Source organism: Capra hircus, chromosome 15 (assembly GCF_001704415.2).
Source record: "Capra hircus breed San Clemente chromosome 15, ASM170441v1, whole genome shotgun sequence".
In the NCBI taxonomy this organism is placed as follows: Eukaryota; Metazoa; Chordata; class Mammalia; order Artiodactyla; family Bovidae; genus Capra; species Capra hircus.
This window is the reverse complement of record NC_030822.1, coordinates 48,802,996-48,822,175: the sequence shown is the minus strand read 5'-3', so window position 1 is coordinate 48,822,175 and position 19,180 is coordinate 48,802,996. Positions and strand designations below refer to the sequence as shown.

Genomic DNA, 19,180 nt, shown 5'->3' with positions numbered 1-19,180 from the left:
ATTTACTTTGGCCATGCCATGCAGCCTGCAGGATCTTAGTTCCCCAACCAGGGATTGAACCCGGGCCACAGCAGTGAAAGCGCCAAGTCCTAACCACTGGACCACTAGGGAATTCCCTGAGGTTTTAAATTAAGAAAACATTCTAATCCACAGAAAAGTACAGAGAAAAATACCATCTCACCCTTATTGCCATATTTGTTTCAGATATATTTTTTAAAACATAAAATGTTGCAGATAGTTTCCTTGTTCCTCTTCTCACACCCCTCGTCCTCCTCAGAGACAACCAACACATACTTTTATTCTGGCCTTGCTGCGCAGCCTGTGGGATCTCAGTTTCCTGATCAGGGACAAGACCCTCATGGTGGAAGCGTGGAGTCTTAACCGCTGGACCACCAGGGACGTTCCAACCAATACATACTCTTATACGAGTGTATTTCCCTCATAGCAATTTTTAATTCATTTCCTTCATAGCTAATGAGTGGAGACATATGTATATCAAGAATTGCTAGGACTTGGTGACAGTTTAGAACTGGGGTTGGAAAGAACAAGAGAAGGCAAAGATTACTTTAAGGTTCTGACAACAAAAGCATTGACAGAATACTTGTCCTGAGCCTAATTCCTGTGCCAGACACTTGACATATATCATCTTATTTAATCCTTTTGGCAGCCCCAACAGGTGGATACTATCATGATCCCATCTCAGAGACTGCAACGAGGCTTACAGAAGCTGGTTATTTATTTCACCAGGGGCGCGGTAGAGCAGCAAACTCCTGCAGTCTGACTCTATGCTTTGAACCATGTTTTTATTGTAGCACTAATCTAAGAGAGTCATAGTCTCCTAGGTAATAAATGGCAGTTTTATTTATAGAAACAGGGCATCGGAAAGGATAGGTATTCTTGTCTGTACTTTTACAAGGAAGAAACCAAGGCAAGGATCCATTATGTGACCTCATTTCCCCGATGTTGAGTTTTTCCTCTTTGAACAGTGCTCAGAGACCTGACTTTACCCTTGCTTTTTACCAAAGGACAATGTAAATACTATTCAATGTATTTTTAAAATGTATTTCTTTATTGAAGGATAATTGCCTTATAGAATTTTGTTTTCTGTCAGACCTCAACATGAATCAGCCACAGGTATACGTATATCCCCTCCCTTTTGAACCTCCCTCCCGTTTCCCTCCCCATCCCATCCCTCTAGGTGGATACAGAGCCCCTGTTTGAGTTTCCTGAGTCCTAGAACAAACTCCCATTGGCTATCTATTTTACATATGGTGATGTTACTCTTTCCATACATCTCACCCTCTCCTCCTCTCTCCTTATGTCCATAAGTCTATTCTCTATCTGTTTCTCCACTGCTGCCCTATAAATTCCTCAGTACCATTTTTCTAGATTATGTATATATGCATTAGAATACAACATTTATCTTTCTCTTTTTGACTCACTTCATCCTGTATAATAGGTTCTAGGTTCATCCACCTTATCAGAACTGACTCAAATGCATTCCTTTTTATGGCTGAGTAATATTCCATTGTGTATTTGTACCACAACTTCTTTACCCATTCATCTGTTGATGGACATCTAGGTTGCTTCCAGGTTGCTTCCATGTTCTAGCTATAGTAAATGGTGTTGCAGTGAACAGTGGGATACATGTGTCTGTTTCAATTTTGGTTTCCTCAGGGTATATGCCTAGGAGTGGGATTGCTGAGTCATATGGTGGCTTTATTCCTAGTTTTTTAAGCAATCTCCATACCATCTTCCATAGTGGCTGTATCAATTTACATTCCCACCCAAAAGTGCAAGAGCGTTCCCTTTTCTCCACACCCTCTCCAGCATTTATTGTTTGTAGACTTTTTGATGATGGCCATTCAGATGGGTATGAGGTGGTATCTCACTGTAGTTTTGATTTGCATTTCTCTAATAATGAGCGATGTTGAGCATCTTTTCATGTGTTTGTTAGCCATCTGTATGTCTTCTTTGGAGAAATGTCTGTTTAGGTCTTTTCCCCCACTTTTTGATTGGGTTGTTTGTTTTTCTGGCATTGAGTTGTATGAGCTGCTTGTATATTTTGGAAATTAATCCTTTGTCAGTTGTTTCATTTGCTATTATTTTCTCCCATTCTGAGGGTTGTCTTTTTCACCTTGCTTACAGTTCTCTTTGCTGTGCAAAAGCTTTAAGTTTAATCAAGTCCCACTTGTTTACTTTTGTTTTTATTCCATTACTCTAGGAGGTGGGTCATAGAGGATCTTGCGTAGATTTATGTCATCAAATGTCCTGCCTATGTTTTCTTCTAAGAGTTTTATAGTTTCTGGTCTTACATTTAGGTCTTTAATCCATTTTGAGTTATCTTTAGAACACTTTAGGAAGTGTTCTAATTTCATTCTTTTACATGTAGCTGTCCAGTTTTCCCAGAACCATTTATTGAAGACGCTATCTGTGCCCCATTGTATATTCTTGCCTCCTGTGTCAAAAATAAGGTACCCATAGGTGCATGGGTTTATTTCTGGGCTTTCTGTCTTGTTCCATTGGTCTATATTTCTGTTTTTGCACCAGAACCATACTGTCTTGATGACTGTAGCTTTGTAGTATAACCTGAAGTCAGGAAGGTCGATTCCTCCAGCTCAATGCTTCTTTCTCAAGACTGCTTTGGCTATTTGGGGTCTTTTGTGTTTCCATATGAATCGTGAAATATTTTGTTCTAGTTCTGTGAAAAATGTCCTTGGTAATTTGATAGGGATTGCACGGAATCTGTAGATTGGATTTGGTAGTATAGTCATTTTCACAATATTGATTCTTCCTACCCAGAAACATGGAATATGTTTATGTCATCTTTGTTTATGCCCATCTGTTTATGGCATCTTTGCTTTCTTTCATTAGTGTCTTATAATTTTCTGTATACAGTCCTTTTGTCTCCGTAGGTAAGTTTATTCCTAGATATTTAATTCTTTTTGTTGCAATGGTGAATGGGATTGATTCCTTAATTTCTCTATCTGATTTTTCATTGTTAGTAAATAGAAATGCAAGTGATTTCTGTGTATTGATTTTGTAGCCTGCAACTTTGCTAAATATACTGATTAGCTCTAGTAATTTTCTGATAATTATCTTTAGGGTTTTCTATGTATAGTATCATGTCACCTGCAAACAGTGAGAGCTTTACTTCTTTTCCAATCTGGATTCCTTTTATTTTTTCTTCTCTGACTGCTGTAGCTAGGACTTCCAGAACTATGTTGAATAATAGTGGTGAAAGTGGACACCCTTGTCTTGTTCCTGATCTTAGGGGGAATGCTTTCAGTTTTTCACCATTGAGAATAATGTTTGCTGTATGTTTATTATATATGGCCTTTACTATTTTGAGGTAGGTTCCTTCTATGCCCATTTTTTGAAGGGTTTTAATCACAAATGGGTGCTGAATTTTTTCAAAGGCTTTTTCTACATCTATTAAGATGATCATATGGTTTTTCTTTCAGTTTGTTAATATGGTGTATCACACTGATTGATTTGCGTATATTGAAGAATCCTTGCATCCCTGGAATAAACCCAACTTGATCATGGTGTATGAGCTTTTTGATGTGTTGCTGAATTCTGTTTGCTAGGATTTTTGCATCTAGTTCATCAGTGATGTTGGCCTGTAGTTTTCTTTTTTCATGTTTTCTTTGTCTGCTTTTGTTATCAGGGTGATGGTGGCCTCGTAGAATGAGTTTGGAAGTATTCCTTCCTTTGCAGTTTTTTGAAAGAGTTCTAGAAGGATAGGCATTAGCTCTTCTCTAAATGTTTGATAGAATTCTCCTGTGAGGCCATCTGGTCCTGGGCTTTTGTTTTTTGAGAGATTTTTGATCATAGCTTCAATTTCAGTGCTTATAACTGGGTTGTTCATAATTTCTATTTCTTCCTAGTTCAGTCTTGGAAGATTGAACTTTTCTAAGAATCTATTCGTTTCTTCCATGTTATCCATTTTATTACCATAGAGTTGTTCATAATAGTCTCTTATAATCCTTTGTATTTCTTCATTGTCTATTATAACCTCTCCTTTTTCATTTTTAATCTTGTTGATTTGATTCTTTTCTCTTTTTTCTTGATGAGTCTGGCTAAAGGCTCGTCAATTTTGTTTATCCTCTCAAAGAACCAGCTTTTAGTTTTATTAATCTCTACTATTGCTTCTTTCATTTCTTTTTCATCTATTTCTTCTCAGATCTTTATGATTTCTTTCCTTCTACTAATTTGGGGGGTGGGGGTTGTCCTTCTTTTTCCAGTTGTTTTGGGTGTAAAGTTAGGTTGTCTATTTGATGTTTTTCTTATTTCTTGAGGTAAGATTGTATTGCTATAAACTTCCTTCTTAGAACTGCTTTTGCTGCATCCCATTGGTTTTGAGTTGTCGGGTTTTCATTGTCATTTGTTTCTAGAAATTTTCTGATTTCCCTTTGATTTCTTCAGTAACCTGTTGGTTATTTAGGAACATGTTGTTTAATCTCCATGTCTTTGTGTTTCTTAGTTTTTTTTCTTGTAATTCATATCTAGTCTCATACCATTGTGGTTGGAGAAGATGCTTGATATGATTTCAGTTTCCTTAAATTTACTGAGGTTTGATTTGTGACCCAAGATGTGGTCTATCATGGAGAATGTTCCATGTACACTTGAGAAGAAGGTGTATTCTGCATTTGGATGGAATGTCCTGAAGATATCCTTCTCATCTAACGTACCATTTAAGACTTTTGTTTCCTTATTAATTTTCTGTTTTGATGATCTGTCCATTGGTGTGAGCGGGGTGTTAAAGTCTCCTACTATTATTGTGTTACTGTCAATTTCTCCTTTTATGTCTATTAGTGTTTATCATATGTATTGAGGTGCTCCTATGTTGGGTATATAGATATTTATAATTGTTATGTCTTCCTCTTGGATTGATCCCTTGATCATTATGTAGTGTCCTTCCTTATCTCTTATAATGTTCTTTATTTTAAGGTCTATTTTGTCTGATATGAGAATTGCTACTCCAGCTTTCTTTTCGTCACTATCTGCATGGAATATATTTTTCCATACTCTCACTTTCAGCCTATATGTGTCTTTATGTCTGAAGTGGGTTTCTTGTAGACAGCATATATATGGGTCTTGTTTTTGTATCCATTCAGCCAGTCTGTGTCTTTTGGTTGGAGCATTTAGTCCATTTACATTTAAAGTAATTATTGATATATATGTTCCTATTGCCATTTTCTTAATTGTTTGGGGTTGATTTTGTAGATCTTTTTCCTCCTCTGTATTTCTTGACTGTATAAGTCCTTTTAACATTGTTGTAAAGCTGGTTTGGTGGTACTGAATTCTCTTAACTTTTGCTTGTCTGAAAACCTTTTTATTTCTCCATCAGTTTTGAATGAGATCCTTGCTGGGTACAGTAATCTTGATTGTAGATTTTTCCCTTTCAGTACTTTAAGTATATCCTGCCATTCCCTTATGGTCTGAAGAGTTTCTGCTGAAAGATCAGCTGTTAAGCGTATGGGGTTTCCCTCGTATGGGGTTCTCCCTTGCTGCTTTTAATGTTCTTTCTTTGTGTTTAGTCTTTGTTAGTTTAATTAGTATTTGTCTTGGTGTTTCTCCTTGGGTTTATCCTCTATGGGACTCTTTGTGCCTCTTAGACTTGATTGACTACTTCCTTTTCCATGTTGGGGGAATTTTCAACTATAATCTCTTCAAAAACTTTCTCATACTCTTTTTCTCTTTTTTTTTCTGGGACCCCTATAATTTGAATGTTGGTGCATTTGATATTGTCCCAGAGGTCTCTGAGACTGTCCTCGGTTCTTTTCATTCTTTTTACTTTATTCTGCTCTTCAGAAGTTATTTCCACCATTTTAGCTTCCAGCTCACTGATTCATTCTTCTGCTTCAGATATTCTGCTATTGATTCCTTCCAGAGTATTTTTGATTTCAGTAATTGTGTTGTTTGTCTCTGTATGTTTATTCTTTAATTCTTCTAGGTCTTTGTTAATTGATTCTTGCATTTTCTCCATTTTGTTTTCAAGGTTTTTGACTATCTCTACTATCATTATTCTGAATTCTTTTTCAGGTAGTTTGCCTATTCCTTCTTTATTTATTTGGACTTCTGTATTTCCAGTTTGTATCTTCATTTGTGTAGTATTTCTCTGCCTTTTCATTATTTTTTTTAACTTATTGTGTTTGAGGTCTCCTTTTCCCAGGCTTCAAGGTTGAATTCTTTCTTCCTTTTGATTTCTGCCCTCCTAAGGTTGCTCCAATGGTTTGTGCAAGCTTCGTATAGGGTGAGATTTGTGCTGAGTTTTTGTTTGTTTGTTTGTTTGTTTGTTTTTCCTCTGATGGGCGAGGATGAGTGAGGTGGAAATCCTGTCTGCTGATGACTGGGTTTGTGTTTTTGTTTTGTTTGTTGTTTAGATGAGGCATCCTGCACAGAGTACTACTGGTGGTTGGGTGATGCTGGGTCTTGTATTCAAGCGGTTTCCTTTGTGTGAGTTCTCACTATTTGATACTCCCTAGGGTTAGTTCTCTGATAGTCTAGGGTCTTGGAGTCAGTATTCCCACTGTAAAGGCTCAGAGCTTGATCTCCTGTGTCACAAAGTAATTTAGTGGAAGAGATGAAATGGGCACCCAGCTCTCAATTTTCAATCCAGGGATCGTTTTCACTACACAGGATCCCCTTAGAAGAGCCGTTGGTTCTCTGTCTTTTTCAGAGCACTGGAGGAAGAGACAGTCAACACTCAGGAGTAAGAAGAAAAGTAACAATTTCACAAATCCATAGTAGCCGGAAGAATGTGACACTTTAGACTCCAAGGGAGTCCCAAAAACATCAATGTATTTTTAAATAAAGAATAATACAAAGTCAAAAGCATGGTTAGGGCATTGGTCTTCTGATTCACAGATCCTAAAACGATGGTATTTTCCTTAGACTGATTTGTCTTGGAAACATTAATGAAAGACTATAATACCCAGGATTAGAGTGGGTTAGGGCCCTAGTAATTGTTTGGCTGTGCAATGCTTCATACATTGACTGGAGAACCAGTTCTCCTCTATAAAGGAAAACACAACCAAAGCATTTAGTCAAGTAGTGCCTCAAAAATATCATCCAGAGACTTCCCTTATAATCCGGTGGCTAAGACTTTGCACTCCAACGCAGGGGCCCCAGATTCAATCCCTGATCAGGGAGCTAGATCCAGCATACCACAACTGAAAGATCCTGCAACCAAGGCCCCAGCATAACCAAATAAAAACAACTTTTAAAGCCTTTAAAAAATATCATCCAGCTGAGCATTTCCTTACTGGCCCCTTTCTCTGTTCATCTTGGAAACTTTTCCTTGGTGTATCGTTGCTTGGATCTGAGTAGTTTATGAGTCGAGAAATAGACAAATTGATCACAGGCTCTCAATATGAAATTCAAGAGTGCTTTCATTTCTGTTAGGTAGATGGCATTCTGGGAACTGTAGTTCAAAATAATTAGTCAAAGCCTTGCCTTAAAACCAAGCAAAATCTCTTTCTTCTTGCTTTTGTGGGCAACCATTTTAAAAGCTGCCTGCCAAGTCACTTCAGCTCTACTCTTGTGTTTTGATGTTACTAGAACCTCCTCAAAGCAATTACTCCCTTGTACCTCAGCAAAGTCAAGCCTCAGCTCAATGTATATGGATTAGAAAAACCTTTTACTTAATAGAAATTGGAGCAGCATTGACTGCAGTGAATGAATCAAGAGTAGAAAGAGGATCTTCACGTGATAATCCTTAAACCCCACTCCAGAACTAGCCTTATGACACTCGGCACTCAGGGAAAAGGAGATCAATGTAATTCCTAGAGCATTAGAAATAACCTCTTCAGCCCTGTGGCCCTCTGAAGCCTCATATGTTAAAAAAAAAAAAATCAGAAAGCAGCAATACAGTAACTGGCATATGTGTTTGATAAGGTTTTATTTACAAAAACACCTCAATATAATTAGCTACTATTTGGAGGACCATTTGCTTGATATATACTATCTCATTTATCACAACAAGAGGCTCTTAGACAAATTTTGCAGATGGGGAACCAAGGCTCTGAAAGTTTTGTTAGGTGTATGTAGCTACTAAGTGGCCAAGCCAGAAATTGAACTGAATGAACTGTCTTCTAACTCCAAAGTCTGTGTCTCCAGCTGTATGTATCTGGATAGGTGATCAAGGACTGATCTAGTCAAGAACTCAGTTTTGCTCTCTATCAGAAATTAAAGCTGTAACAGCTTCAATATGGACCGAACTGAGGCCAGATTAAATATGCATGTAAAATGATAAATTTTAGTTAAGTAATACAAATCTGTAATGGATCCTGTGTCCTCAGAACACAATAAACATTGATGGTGTTTTACTTTTGGGCAGGAGGATCATTTGTTGTTGTTCACTCAGTCGTGTCCAACTCTTTGTGACCCCACGGACTGCAGCACACCAGGCTTCCCTGTCCTTCACCACCTCCTAGAGCTTGCACAGATTCACATTCATCAGAATGACAGTAGCCTGTATTCCCCAGCAACTCTCCTGGAAAACAGAATGTTTTCCTTCAGTGAAGGCTCTCTCATCACCTGGGAAGCAGAGCCCTCACCAAATATCTCCCATTCTGTCTAACAGACCACCTTGTGCCAGAAATTACTGGGTGGAAGACAGGTGCAGGAAGGTATTCTTAGTTAACTTGAATATTCAGAATTGACTGAAAGTAAGAAAAGGACTCAGAAAACAAAGATCATGGCATCTGGTCCTATCACTTCATGGGAAATAGATGGGGAAACAGTGGAAACAGTGTCAGAGTTTTTTGGGGGGGCTCCAAAATCACTGCAGATGGTGACTGCAGCCATGAAACTAAAAGACGCTTACTCCTTGGAATAAAAGTTATGACCAACCTAGATAGCATATTCAAAAGCAGAGACATTACTTTGCCGACTAAGGTCCGTCTAGTCAAGGCTATGGTTTTTCCTGTGGTCATGTATGGATGTGAGAGTTGGACTGTGAAGAAGGCTGAGCACCGAAGAATTGATGCTTTTGAACTGTGGTTTTAGAGAGGACTCTTGAGAGTCCCTTGGACTGCAAGGAGATCCAACCAGCCCATTCTGAAGGAGATCAGCCCTGGGATTTCTTTGGAAGGAATGATGCTAAAGCTGAAACTCCAGTACTTTGGCCACCTCATGTGAAGAGTTGACTCATTGGAAAAGACACTGATGCTGGGAGGGATTGGGGGCAGGAGGAGAAGGGGACAACAGAGGATGAGATGGCTGGATGGCATCACTGACTCGATGGACGTGAGTCTGAGTGAACTCCGGGAGTTGTTGATGGACAGGGAGGCCTGGCGTGCTGCGATTCATGGGGTAGCAAAGAGTCGGACATGACTGAGCGACTGAACTGAACTGAAGAAAAGGACTCAGGAATAATCATCTGCATTTTTGTGGTAGTATATAATTTTTCCTCTCAAAAGCTTTCACATATATATATGAAATATGTAGTATTTATATATAAATATGTTGTGTGTGTGTGTATATATATATATATATAGTTGACCCTTGAACAAAATGAATTTGAACTGTATGGGTTCACTCACATGAAGATTTTTTGTTAATAAATAGTACTACAGTAGTACAAAACCCACAGTTGGTTGAATTACTGGATGTGGTACCGTGGATACAGAGGGTGGGTCCTGCCACGTGAGCATCCACAGAATTTGGTATTCTCGGCATGTCCTGGAACCGATCCCTCACACATACCAGGGATGACTGTATGTTGTCTCCGATTAACAATACAAGAATCAAGTGAGGTACTGAATGGTGATTTCTAGGACTTAAATATTAGTATGGGATAAGCAAAACCAAAAGTAGGTAGAGAGACTACTAACTCAGAATTTTAACTTTCCCCTCCAATTTCACACATAAGATATATTTGAGCTGATGAGAGATTACTTCCTCTCATAAGTGTCATAGAGATTTATTTTTCTCCCTCTGGTTGGGAGAGTAAAGAAACTTGAGGCTAAGTGTAATATTCTAGTTTTATCAAGAACATTCTGAGAGCTTCCAGGCATCAACTTTCATTCCTGTTGGTTTCTAGCAACATTCATCCATGTTAATTTATGTTGTCTTGATGAGATTTTCCATTTAAGGTCATTGGCTGGCCAGCCTCTTCAAATGCATTCTACTCTATACCCAAGGGCTTCCCAGGTGGCTCAGTGGTAAAGAATCTGCCTGCCCATGCAGGAGATGCAAGAGACACAGGTTTGATCGCTGAGTGGGGAAGATCCTCCTGGAGAAGGAATTGGCAACCCACTCCAGTACTGTTGCCTGGGAAATCCCATGCACAGAGGAGCCTGGCAGGCTACAGTCCATAATGTCACAGAGTCATGAGCATGCGTGCACATGTACCCAATCCTCTGGGGTTCACACAGTATTTGGCGATAGCTACTAGCATGTTGGTTATTTATTTCTGATCACATGGGTATCATCATATCAAAGAAGAGACCTGCTGTCATAGGTACTGGCCACTGCTGTCTTATGTCCACTTGCTCACTAACTATGCAGCTGTGAAACCCTGACACGCTCCTCAGAGCAGGCATTGTGCCATCATGACAGACGAGCAGTCAGAGGAGGAAGTGAAGTGTGTGCGTGGGCATGAATTATGTCTATTAGAGGCACAGGCGCCGCCAGAAATGCTAATGCTACCGTGACTCCTGGGGTTTTATTGCCCTCGGAGACGACCATGAGTTCCTTTCCAGCTTATTTCCAAATGGGGATGCATTACTGTGTTAAAATAAGTAAATAAACAGTGAGTTCGAAACCTCACAATGTGTTATTGAAATTTATATCACCTACAGTCCTGCCAGTTTATCAAGAGGAAGACTGTAACCAAGTAACTAAGGAGATAAGTTCAATTGACAACCTTCACTGTACTCATCTGTTTCTACTCCCTGACAAATTTGGAAATGTGGAAATCTTTGGTTACTAAAAATTTTTAATGGATGGAATTTAAAATTTTTCCCCAACCCCTATATATATTGGTGAGTTTCCCATGATAGGCCCAATTCAGTTTTTAAAATGGTGGATTCTTAGAGCTGTTTGGTCTTTTAAAGGTCAGCCTATCCCTTACTGTATTAATAAAAGGTGGAACCTGAGGCCTAGAGTGTGAGGCCTAGAGTGGATAAGAAACTTACCCAAGTTCACATAACTGCTTAGTGGCAAAATCTGGACTAGGGCTCAGGTGTCAAGGCCTCTCCAGTGCTCTTCCCATGACATCACAGCTACCTTGCAATTCCAATGCCATTAGTATCTGGCAGTTAAAATACAAGAGAGGACTCCCCTGGTGGTCCAGTGGTTAATATCTTGCCTTCCAATGCAAGGGATGCGGGTTCCATCTCTGGTCAGGGAGCTAAGATCCTACATGCCTCTTGGCAAAAAAAAAAATATATATATATATATAAAACAGAAAAAATATTGTAACAAATTCAATCTAGACTTTAAAAATGGTATGTGTGTGCTCAGTTGTATGACTCTCTACAATCCCATGGACTGTACCACACCAGGCTCCTCTGTCCATGGAATTTTCCAGGCAAGAATACTGGAATGGATTTTCTTATAAATGGTCCACATCAAAAAAAAAAAAATCTTAAAAAAGTACAAGAAACTAGCACCTGGAAGTGCTGTCAATCTAGGTCTCTGCCTTTTAGCCGCTGTTTCTGGAGAATGAAAAGAACTCCCGAGCTTTCCACAGAAAATGTCTGGCAGGAGCATTGTAAACTGTCACTGAAGGAGGGGAATTCTGTTTCTAAATATGTTCTGTGTCATACAGCATTTCCCTTGTGAGGATGCAGCCTTTGTTTCATGTAAGATAATCTTAATGGAAATGAGGTACTGGAATTTCACATTGCAATTACTAGCATGCCCTCTTAAGATAATTTAACTCAGAGATTGTCCATGAATCAACACTGGTACTATAAGAACCTGGTGCAAATATTTGGTTATTTTGCAGCCAAAAGCTGTTGTCAAAAAAGGGAGACTTTGATTGGAATTATCCAAACTGTATGACTGCAGTCAACAAAATTCACCAGATAACATAACAATCCAACCCCTTCACTTGTGGATAGTCTTTGGCCTTTGGTTCATTAAACTACTTTTCTTCTATTAAAATGTTTAATTTTTTTAGCAGAATAAATACCTGCATTAGATGAAATTTTCTGGGTTGTAAATAGTCTTCCCAAAGGATTTCAATATACTTGTGGAACTTTTGTTTCATACTTGCAAAAGTGATTTTTTTGATCCTTTGGATTTATTTCATTTTATTTACTTAAAAGCTGTTGATAAAAAGATTAAGATAAGCACAGAATTCAGAAATCCTTGGAAGCAATTGTCAGATTTATTGCTCCTTAAAGAAGCATTTAAAAAACTGTACACTTAAACAGAAATTGAATTTGCTGTTCATATCCATAAAAGATTTAATGGCATATAAATTGGGAATAATTGTTCTGTTTAAAAGGATTAAATTAAACCTAAATCAATAATAACATGTGCAGTTTCAATTTAACTGCCTACTTAAAATAAAGTGGCAAAGAAATAACTGCTAAATGATTAATAGCAATGCTTTTATTCACCTCCTTGACAGGCAAAATGGCCAGTTATTGAATATTTTATTATGAGTGCAAAGGATGTTAATTGTACTAGAAACATGCTCTAATTTTAGTAATTTTTTGATTGAATACTAAACTGAACACGAAGCTCTTCGTCAAATGGAGATTTGATTTTATTTGGACTGAAGTTGTCACAGTCAGTGCTCAAATGTGGTCCATTAGAGACAGCAAATAGGATGGCATATGCCTAGGAGACCACCCTCCCCTTCCTCTCTGCATCCATCTCTAACCTGGGCATCCGAAGAGCAGACCTGGCATCTGTTGTCTGAATGGCAACAAAAGCATTGTGTACTCATTGTCTAACCTCCCTATCCAATGGGGAGAAAACAAGGTGTGTGTTTTGTGTGCACATGATTACCGATGAAGGAGCACTTCACACTCATTTTGTTCCAGTGTGTTGACCTGGACCACACAACACAATGGAGCATCTCAGCACACAAGCTCAGAACAATGGGCTTCTTTAGTATCATGTTCTATTTCAACCATTAGATTTGTTTCCGTGAAGTATTACAGCTTTTCACGCTCCTGAGTTTGCAAAACATAACCTCCCATTTGTCCCTACATATGGTTTCCATCAAAAGGAAGAGAAAGGGGCATGTTTTAAGATAGTCATTGTAGCTGTACACAGTACAGTGTAATTAAAGCTCTTAGAAGAGCCACATTTTCTAATGATTCTAATCTTGTAAATACACATTATTAGAGTGTCTCTTCAAACGATTGGTTCAAAAATATCTTTCACAGCCCGAGCAACTCAGTATGTCTGATTTGTTTCAAAGCCTTCTGAATTTTCCAGGTTTCACTCAAAACACCCGTCTTTTCCAGGGTGTGTGATGCTGCTTGGCAGTGTCTGATGGCAATTTGTTGAGGCTAGAAATTATATCTCCTTCTGAAAGTCTAAAATAATTGAATTCTCCCAGTTTTATCTTCCTCATCATCTCTCAGCAGTGCCTAAAATTTCTCATCGTGTGGAAACACAGACATTTCTTAATCCCATTTTCCTAAATCACAGTTCATGATGCCTAGTTCTTCGGAAAAAATTTTAATCTCTTTTTTAAGAGAGTATATTCATTCTTTCAGGCCACGAAGGTGCCACTTAGTGCATCACAAGACAACACTGTGTCCTGGAAATAACTTGGGCCTTAGGGAGAAAAAAATCCCTTGAGATCCAATCAGCAGGAAGCACAAGACACATCAGTGTCGTGTCACGTGACAGAACGCAACACACAGCAACAGACTCCAGTGACGGAGCCTGTTGGCACACGCTTTCATAGCAGACCCTTCCTGGGGCCTTCCTTACTCTGTGCCAAGAACACAGTTCTAGGGACTCCCCCAGTGGTCCAGTGATTAAGAATCTGCCTTGCAATGCAGGGATGCAGGTTTGATCCCTAGTCAAGGAACTAAGATCCCACATGCACGGGGCAACTAAGCCCTCAAGCCACAGCTAGAGAGAAGCCTGCAAGCCACAACGATGATCCCGTGTGCCGCAACTATGACCCAACACAACCAAATAAATATTTTTTAAAAAGCAAACACAGATAATAAGAAAATTATATCTTAAAAAAGAACATAGTTCTCAGCATATATATGTATACAAATGTGCTTAATACTCTCAATGACTATAAAGTAGGTACTATTATCTGTTTTTAGGTAGGTACTATTTGCATCCTTATCTTATTGATGAAGAAACTGAAGCACAGAGAACTACAATAACTTGCCCACACTCCCACGCTAACTGGCAGCACAAGGAATTCAGTGCAGGCAATCTGATCCTCACTCTCTAAACCTCAGTTTCTTCATCTATTAAATGGACATAATAGTGACACCTCCCCATAGGGTTGCTCTGAGGTTAAAAAAGGAGATTCATTATAAGCATTCCCTAGATCAGCATGGCATAATATGTTCTATCTTCCCAAAGCCAGCACTCTACAACCCAGCCTAGGAAAGCGGTGGGCCAGTGGGCCCCAATAAGATGTGTCACTTTAAAAGAATTTGTCTTTTAATTTATTTTTGAGTCTTCATTGCTGCGCGGGCTTCTCTCTGGTTGTGGATAGCAGGGACTACGCTCTAGCTGCGGTGCTTATGCTTCTCTTTGCAGTGGCTTCTCTGGTTGTGGAGCACAAGCTCTAGGCTCACGTGCCTCAGTGATTGCAGCCCATGGGCTCAGTAGTTGCTGCTCCCAGGCTCTAGAGCACAGGCTCAATAGTTGCGGTGCACAGGCTTAGTTGCTCCACAGCACGTGGGATCTTCCTGGGCTAGAGACTGAACCCTAATCTCCTGCATTGGCAGGCTGATTCTTTACCACTGAGCCACCAGGGAGGCCCAGATGTATCACTTTTAAATTTGCCAAGCCCTGCTTTAAACAGCGCAAAGAAGAAGGCTACTTGTTCTAAAACTTTCCCCCCAAAACCGTATATAAGCCATAGATAACCATAGATAAGCCCTTTGAACACCACATCACTGTGCCTATCCAAATATATCTGTCTTACTTTATTCTTTAATTGAGTGATTTTGCTAAATTAAATCCAAACTTTCAAGTTAATGGAGTTAAGCCATACCCTTCACGGAATTTACAAAGCCCTACAAAATTTCACCTCGGCTTAACCCTGAGCTTCACTCCTCAACCGTCCCCACTCCTAGCCTCCACTTTATCCTGCAAAATTTGTCCTTTGAAAGCCCCATGTTCTCTCGCTCCTCTGTCCCTTTTTACAAGTTGCTTCCTCAGCCTGGCTTAGACTCTCTGCCCTTCTCAGCCTTTGGTATCAGCTAAGCCATCAGTGCCTTCAGAAAGCTTCCCTTTCTCCCAAGCTGGGATTCGGTGTCCCTCCGTTCTCCTGCTCGCTGCACTCATGACTCCAGCTGTAAATCGCTCATTTCCTGGTCTGTATCCCCAACTGAGCTCACCACCATCTCCCCCTAACTTGTGTGGGGATGTGCAGTCGTGTCCGACTTTTTGTAAACCCATGGACTGTAGACCACCAGGCTCCTCTGTCCATGGAATTTTCCAGGCAAGAATACTAGAGTGACTTGCCATTTCCTATCCCAGGGGATCTTCCCGACCCAGGGATCAAACATCTCCTGCATTGACAGACGTGTTCTTGACCATTAGCATCACCTCCCCGTAACTTAGTACGTGCTCAATAAACATCTATAGAATCACTGAACAAGCAAATGCATGAGGAAAGTTAAATTCTGTCGAATCAAGTGAATGAATAAATGAGGAGAGTTAAACTCACATTTTCCTTTGAATGTATCATAGATATGGGAAAATGGCACATTTCTTCATTTAAAAAAATACTTTCTATCTTTATTTATTTGACTCTCTTCATCTTTTCTTCCATTGCTGAAACTTTTACTTGATGCAGCGCAAAATAAGCCCTAAAGTCATTCACTGGTTTGGTCCAAAGAAAACAGCTTTTCTGCCTGTTTAAATACTAATTTACTACTGTTGGGTTTTTAAAAAAATATAAATATCTAATGCTCAGTTATTGATTCAAGCATCACCTTTTACCTCTTCTGTCCATAGCACAGGGCAGAGGTTAGGGAAAGGAAGGCCAGCCCTCAGTCCCTGCTGCCCAGGACCTGACCTAGGTGAGGAGATACAGTTGCCATGGTGAACAGGGAACTAAGCACAAATACAGCACATGAATTTAGCTACATTGTCTCATCTGGCTTTTATGCAATCTTGAGAAATAAACAGAACAAATATAACTGATCCCTAACTTAAGGATGAGAGAAACCGGCTCAGAGATGCCATGGTCTACCAACCGAGGCACAGATAGGTAGTGATGGACCCAGGACTTGAGCCCAGGTCTGTCTACTCCCAAATCCAGATTATGCCCCGCTGGACCAACCCCTGCTCCTGGGACAGTAGGGGGCATCGCACAGAGAGACCTCCTCAAAGCCCCAGAGACAGGTTGCCCTGTGGAGTTTCAGGAGTGACGAGTCACACGGTTTGATGTCAGTTTCCTGACAATCATGGACCATCCATCCAGGCGCTTTGCTGGAGGAGAATATCATTTTTCTTCCCTCAGTGGAAAAGGAAGAGCAGTCCATCCCAATAAGTTTTCCATCTTAACATGTGAACTACGGATTCAGAGTGACAAGGGGAACTCCCCGGCAGTCCAGTGGGTTAGGACTCGGGACTTACACCATTGTGGCCCAGGTTCAGTCCTGGATCGGGGAACTGACATCCCGTCCAGCAAGCCTTGCATCATGGTTAAAAAAAAGGACACTAAAAATTCAAAGTGACAATTTAGCAAGATATGGAAGTTGGGGCTTTCTGCTCTAGTTTCTGCTTTACATCAAATCAAAGAAATCTAGGTTCACATTAAGAAGACTAAATTAGCATTAGGGGCACCATTAGTTTGTTTACCCAGCATAAAATTATGTCCTCTGTAAACGGGAATATCAAATAGCATAAAAAGCCCAGGTGATTTACATTTTCTTTTTGATTAGAGGATTGCATCTACTGTACTCAAGGAAAATCTCTCCCATTTAGCTTTTGAAGATCAAAGAGGCCATTAAATATGCCCATATTACCAGCATTTTTTTTTCCTTTTTTGATTAAGACTAGGAGGTGCTTTACAAATTGAGATCGTCATAGGGAAAAAGGGAGGACTTGATTTGGGGTCATATGTACTGATTATGGACCCATTCATATGGACCAGGCAGGACCCTATGCTTAACCTTTTATTCATATAGGGCTTTTCTACACCTTAAAACACATGCTGACCTGTCTACTGAGTTTTGTGTACACAGACCTGACCCAGAGAATATGAGCTGAGAGCTTTCAGAGGCATTGTCTGATCCCAAATGTGAGGGATCTTCCCGTAGCATATTTGAAAAAAAAGACAAAATGAAGTGATGAATAAAAATCACTGATACAGGATGAACCTGTGTAGGTGTTCAGTTGGCATAAATCCTGCTTTTCTCCCACAAAAGATGCAGACTGAGTCGTTGTCCAGGCAACAGTCGAATTTCCCTTCCTTGATAAACAGCTAAATGTGTATATCACCAGCTAAGTGTGAAATCCATTTTATCCTCAGCAGCTTATTACTTATGCAACTTATGGTGTGTCTAAGTAATAGCATTCCTCGCACCAAGATGATTTCACTGGTTTAACGTTACAGACATTGGTTTTCCAGCATTTAGAAATGAACCATCCCCCTTTTTAATTCCATATTTCAGTGAACTTAGATAATGACGACTTTTTGCCCTTATGTGTAGTGTGTAGGCCTAGTCTGAGCCTGAGATGTGTCTTTCCCATGTTATATAGTAAAAAGGAAAATTGTAAGAGAAAGATGGAGATTGATGTCGAGTAAGATGGTCAGCTGAAGAGAATGAGTAATCTGTTTGGATGAAGGCCTTGACATTTCTTTTCTGCTCTGGGCAGCCAACAACCCACAGAAGACAAATACTCACACCTCCGATACGATCCAAACTGGAAGAGTAAGAAAGAGGAGGGGAAGTTGTTGCCTGTGGAAGCGTTGCCAGAGTCCATGGACAGCTCTACAGAAAATCTGACTCTGAACCCACTCTACCCTTCCAAGGAGCCTTCGATGGACCTCTCAGGGAGCAAAGGTGAACAGACGCGCCCACGGAGCACAGCCTCCTTACTCGGGAGTGAATTCGTAAGCCCGAACTACGAGCTCAGCACCCACCGCTCTGAGCCGTTTTCCGTGCTGAGTGACAGTGATCCTGAGGAGAAGTCCAGCAACCTCTCTCAGTACTTGAAGAGTTCAAGTTCACGCAGAGGGCCATTCCTGCCAGGGTCACGCAGCCCTCGGCGAAGGAAGTCCAAACAGTATTTTGTGGAAAAGAACAAGCTGACTTTGGGATTACCCACTCCAAGAATGGACTCTTATCTTCAACTTCACAATAAAAAAAGGGGGGAAGGTCGCCTAGAACAGGTATGTAGCAACTTCTTAAAAATCTCTTCCGGGCACTAGACTGGAATTTGCCTCTGTTTGAAATAGCTGGGTATCACTTCCTTTGGGGTGGTGATGTCATTGTAAGCACCCGGCTGAGTAAAACAAACACCCTGTACCTTGCCCCTCTTTGAGAATCGGGGGGATTATTCCACAAATTCTTGAAAGCAAAATAGAAGTCATTAATGGCTTACAGTGCTGTGATTCAATTATTAGACCCAAAATGTTTCCATCCAAGGAACCATAGGTTTTTTTTTGTTGTTTTTTTTTTTTTTAACTATAAACTCCATTAGATAAATTACAGAGCTGAGGGTTTGATCCTCTGTGTTGGCTGCCTTTTTTCCCACAAAAGCACTGGACTTCAATCCTATTAAATCCCTCTAGTACATTGGAGGTGACATGGCACACTCATATCAATAACAGCAACTGACAGAAGTGATTCTCAGCTCAGATTCTGTGTGTGTGTGTGTGTGTGTGTGCGTGTGTGTGTGTGTATGTATGTGTGGAGAAGGAAATGGCAACCCACTCCAGTATTCTTGCCTAGAGAATCCTGTGGACAGAGGAGCCGGGTGGGTTGCTGTCCATAGGGTCGCACAGAGTCAGACACAACTGAAGCAACTTCGCATGCGTGCATTG

General features: G+C 40.1%; 1 protein-coding gene and 1 non-coding gene across 2 annotated transcripts in view; one reads left to right on the top strand and one right to left on the bottom strand.

The window, feature by feature from the left end:
- The window catches only part of C15H11orf63 (chromosome 15 C11orf63 homolog), an 80,728-nt gene that overhangs the window by 5,759 nt on the left and 55,789 nt on the right, over positions 1-19,180 (top strand). The window contains exon 3 of the mRNA XM_005689564.3: positions 18,010-18,526. Within this exon, the coding sequence (XP_005689621.2) occupies positions 18,010-18,526 (517 nt within the window). The remainder of the gene's footprint in view (positions 1-18,009; positions 18,527-19,180) is intronic.
- On the bottom strand, positions 40-111 carry TRNAE-UUC. Its single transcript has one exon. It is a non-coding gene; the product is annotated as a tRNA-Glu (tRNA).